General features: G+C 40.6%; 1 protein-coding gene across 1 annotated transcript; it reads left to right on the top strand.

The window, feature by feature from the left end:
* Positions 1–394: 394 nt before the first annotated feature.
* On the top strand, positions 395–811 carry LOC148768581 (uncharacterized). The gene has a single exon (XM_088821279.1). The coding sequence runs from the start codon at positions 395–397 to the stop codon at positions 809–811; it is 417 nt and encodes a 138-aa protein (XP_088677405.1).
* Positions 812–4,045: the final 3,234 nt, after the last annotated feature.

Here is a 4,045-nt window from a genome sequence, read left to right as displayed (position 1 = left end):
AAGTTATGATAAAAATTCAAGTTACAGACTCTAACTTTTATAGATAAATAAAAATAACTAAAACACCTAAATAAACTCAACCACTTTGACTAAACTATAAACGTGCTTCCTAAATAAAATGATAAATAAAACAAACTCTGACTTATTCATAAATCCTAAAGACTAAGAAAGATTAGTAAGTTTGACTAATTCTCAACATACGGAAGAATCGGTTGTAACTGCCGGAGAACGGGTCAATTTCTTTTCCTTTTTTCCTTCATTTCTCGCACAATCTATAGCCTCATATGTTAATGTGAGGGCCGATGGTAATTGTGGGTACCGATTCATTGCCGAAATTATTTATGGAAGTCAAGAAAGATGGCCACAAGTAAGAACAGACTTGGTTGCAGAGTTTATGGAGCGTCATCATTTATATGCTGATATGTTTTGTGGAGATGAAGAGGGTCGTAATGCAGTCGCTGATCATATTCTGACATGCAGTCATGAAAGCGGGCCTGCGCCACAGACCAAATGGATGTCAACAGATATTGGACTGGCAATTGCTACGAGATACAACGCAATGGTGATAATATTCACTGAGTTCGGTAGTTTTACTTGTCTACCTCTAGTTGGGAATCCCGCGTTATCAAATATTATTCCTATGTCGTTATATAACTATCATTTCATGATTCTTCGAGTACCGATTTACTGCCCTCTACCTCGTCTCCATCCTCAGTGGAGGTATTACGCAGCTCCCAATTTACTCGCCATACAAGATTTTTACGCTGATCGACTAGCTTTGTGGACGACGTTAAGTACTAGGCATGGGTAGATTTGGCGTATTTTCTTATGTTTTTGTATGTCGAACTTTGTTATTGTACTTGGATATTGAACTTATCTATAGTATTTGGATGTTGAACTTTGTTATTGTATTTGGATGTTGAACTTATCTATGGTATTTGGGTGTTGAACCTTGTTATTGTATTTGAATGTTGAACTTTGTTATTTGGATTGTTTTTTTATATTTTGTAAAATTAAAAAAAAAAAAAGTATATATACGTCTACTCGCGTGATTTCACGCAAGCAAAACATCCCTGTTCGCGTGAAATCCCGCGAGTACCTTAATTAAAAAAAAAAAAACTTACTCGCGTGATTTCACGCGAACATAGATGTTTTGCTCGCGTGATTTCACGCGAGCAAAACATCCCTGTTCGCGTGAAATCACGCGAGTAAGTTTTTTTGAAAATTAATAATAAATTAAATCCGAATTAAAAAAAAAATTGTACTCGCGTAGTTTTACGCGAACAGAGAGCTTCTGCTCGCGTAGAATTACACGAGTACATGGTCTCTGTTCGCGTAAAACTACGCGAGTACAATTTTTTTATATTTTTTATTCCAATTTAAATTATTCAACATATTTAAAATACAAAATAGAAATAGAGTAATTTTTTGACACAATAAAAATAGAAAATCGAGTAATCGTCCAAACACAATCAAAATAGAAAATTGAGTAATCGTTCAAAACAGTAAAAATAGAAAAATAAGTAATTGTTCCACACAATCAAAATAGAAAAACGAGTAACAATCATCCTAGTACAGAACCAATGAAAATAGAAAACAATAGTCAAAATGAGAATTAACTGTCATAACCATCCTACTGAATAACCCTCGATCCTCTACCCCTAGTCCTCGGTCCCCCACGACCCCTCCCCCTCCCGGGTACAAGATGGAGATACTGAGCATGGGGCATCATCAAATCAAGTAATTGTGGCTGGATTGACATCAATTGTTCTGCCGCATCAAGCCCATTTTGTCCGTACACGATCGGAAATCGGAGACGAACTATCTCGTTCGCAAACGGCTGATCTGGTGGGGGGGCAACAATGGGCTGAACTGAAGCTGACGCTCTTGCTGGGTTGCACAAATACTGGAGCGTACGTTTCACATACCACTTCATATAGTTCGGATGAACTGTTTCAGGAGGCCACGCTTCCTCGTAGTTCGATAAGTTAATGAAGTTGGCGTTTTCTTTCTCCCACATGCCGCCGGGTGCGTGAAATGTGACCTTGTAGCCCTTAGCATACATACCGCGGTGGTGGGGCTCAGCAGATTCGATAATGTGAAACGGGATCATCTGGACTCTACCATATTGCTCTATAACACGGTCTAGCATGTACGGCTTCACTATCTCCATGAGTTGTATAGTGCCGTAATACATACTACGAGGAATCTGGTAATGTGCATCAGCCCCGTATGGTGTCCAGTGAACCTATACAAGTTTGGCACAAGTTAGAAAAAACAAATTACGAACGCATGCTGTATCTAAATTACAAACTAACTTACATCTCTTTCTGACATTTCGTCGAGCATCTTCCGATAATACTGCAATTTCTGCCTACAATTACCGCCAGAGACCCACTTTCTGCACCGAGGCTCGAACTCTGTATATGTCGGGGAAACCTCTGGTCGAAAGCAAGGGAAATACTCAAATATCCAACACTGCAAAAAAAAAAAAAAAAAAAAAAGCCACAATACGTATTAAAAACACCAAATATTGTACAAAAAAATAAATAAATAAACAAAAAGTTAGAAAATAGTAATATAATTACCAGAAGGAGAATCGGGCACCCACAAAGTCCGTTCATCCCAGCGCGAGTAGCAATACCCAATTGTCGGTACATGTTTGCTAAGCAAGCCGCAGCCCACGAATACTGGCCGACTCCGTCGATATCATTCGTATAATGTATCCACCACGGCTTCATCATCGAAGATGTTTTGTCTACAAACAAAACCAACCCCAATAGAAACATCAGATATCCTTGCATCTTCTTCTTGTCCGTGGCAGATGGCTTGCTCAAGAGCTCTTGCACCTTTGTCCAATTAATTCCCTTATTTCGAAACATGTCAGTCGTAGTCATCACCCCGAGCCTCAACAGAGATGCAAGACTTTGGGAACACTCTAATGCTTGGGAAACTTCTGCCACTAACGGTCCGTCCACTCGCAACCCCATGATGAAAGCAACGTCGTGGAGCGTGATCGTCATCTCTCCCCACGGCATGTGGAAGCTGTTCGTCTCCGGCTGCCACCTCTCAAGGAACGCTAACATTAATTGTTGATTCATATTGGGGAGCCAACAGTGTCGTAAGTGGTAAAGCCCGGTTGCCTCCAACCTGCTAATCATCATGTCATCCTGCGGGCCGAGGTAGGTTTCCAGTGCTCTATTTCTTGACTCGACCCGTCCAGTAGCACGACGTTCCTAATTAATTGCATTCATTAGATAGCACAAAACACAAATTATAAAAATATATAAAACACGTATTAAAAACAAACTTACATGTCCATCCCAAACATAGATCGCTATATGCCACTTGAACCAACGCATAAACTCCAAATTTTCCGGCCCTCCCTCGCACGGACCCTCCAAATACGGCGGACCATCCAAAACTTTAAAATTTATGCCACGACCACCTTTACGTGTCGGCTTCCCTCCATCATGATCATCATTGCCGTCATCATTATCCATCATCTCCTCGTCATCATTAGCCACCATCTCCTCGTCATCATCGGACGCGTACTGCAACTGAGTACGAACATGACCGACTCGAAGATCATTAGAAGGCCCGACTCCGACTGCAGTAGCTTCTTCCCGCTCTCTTTGCTTCTTCTCTTGCCGTCGCTTTCCTTCTACGATCGGATGCAACAACTCCCCGATCTCCAATACGATCCAGATTGTTCGACTTCCGACCCAAAGCTTTCATTAAACTCTTACCTTTTCCCGTAACTTGACTCATTAAACTTTTCCCTCTACCTCCGGCCATCTACAATTTAACAAAAAAACTTAATTAGTATTTAATTTAAAAAAAAAAAATTAAAGTTGCTCGTGTGAAAACACGCGAGGAGACCAATTTTACTCGCGTGCAGGTACGCGAGTAAAATAGATCTCCTCGCGTGTTTTCACACGAGCAGCAAAAAAAAAATAAAAAAAAATTAAGCTCGTGTGATTTTATGCGAGCTCGATGAACTGAGCTCGCGTGGTTTCACACGAGCACAAACACCCTGTTCGCA

The sequence above is a fragment of the Erythranthe guttata genome, chromosome 8, assembly GCF_056151865.1.
Source record: "Erythranthe guttata isolate IM_541 chromosome 8, IM_541, whole genome shotgun sequence".
NCBI classification, from domain to species: Eukaryota; Viridiplantae; Streptophyta; class Magnoliopsida; order Lamiales; family Phrymaceae; genus Erythranthe; species Erythranthe guttata.
The sequence above is the reverse complement of the archived record's forward strand: the minus strand, read 5'-3'. Positions and strand labels throughout refer to the sequence as shown.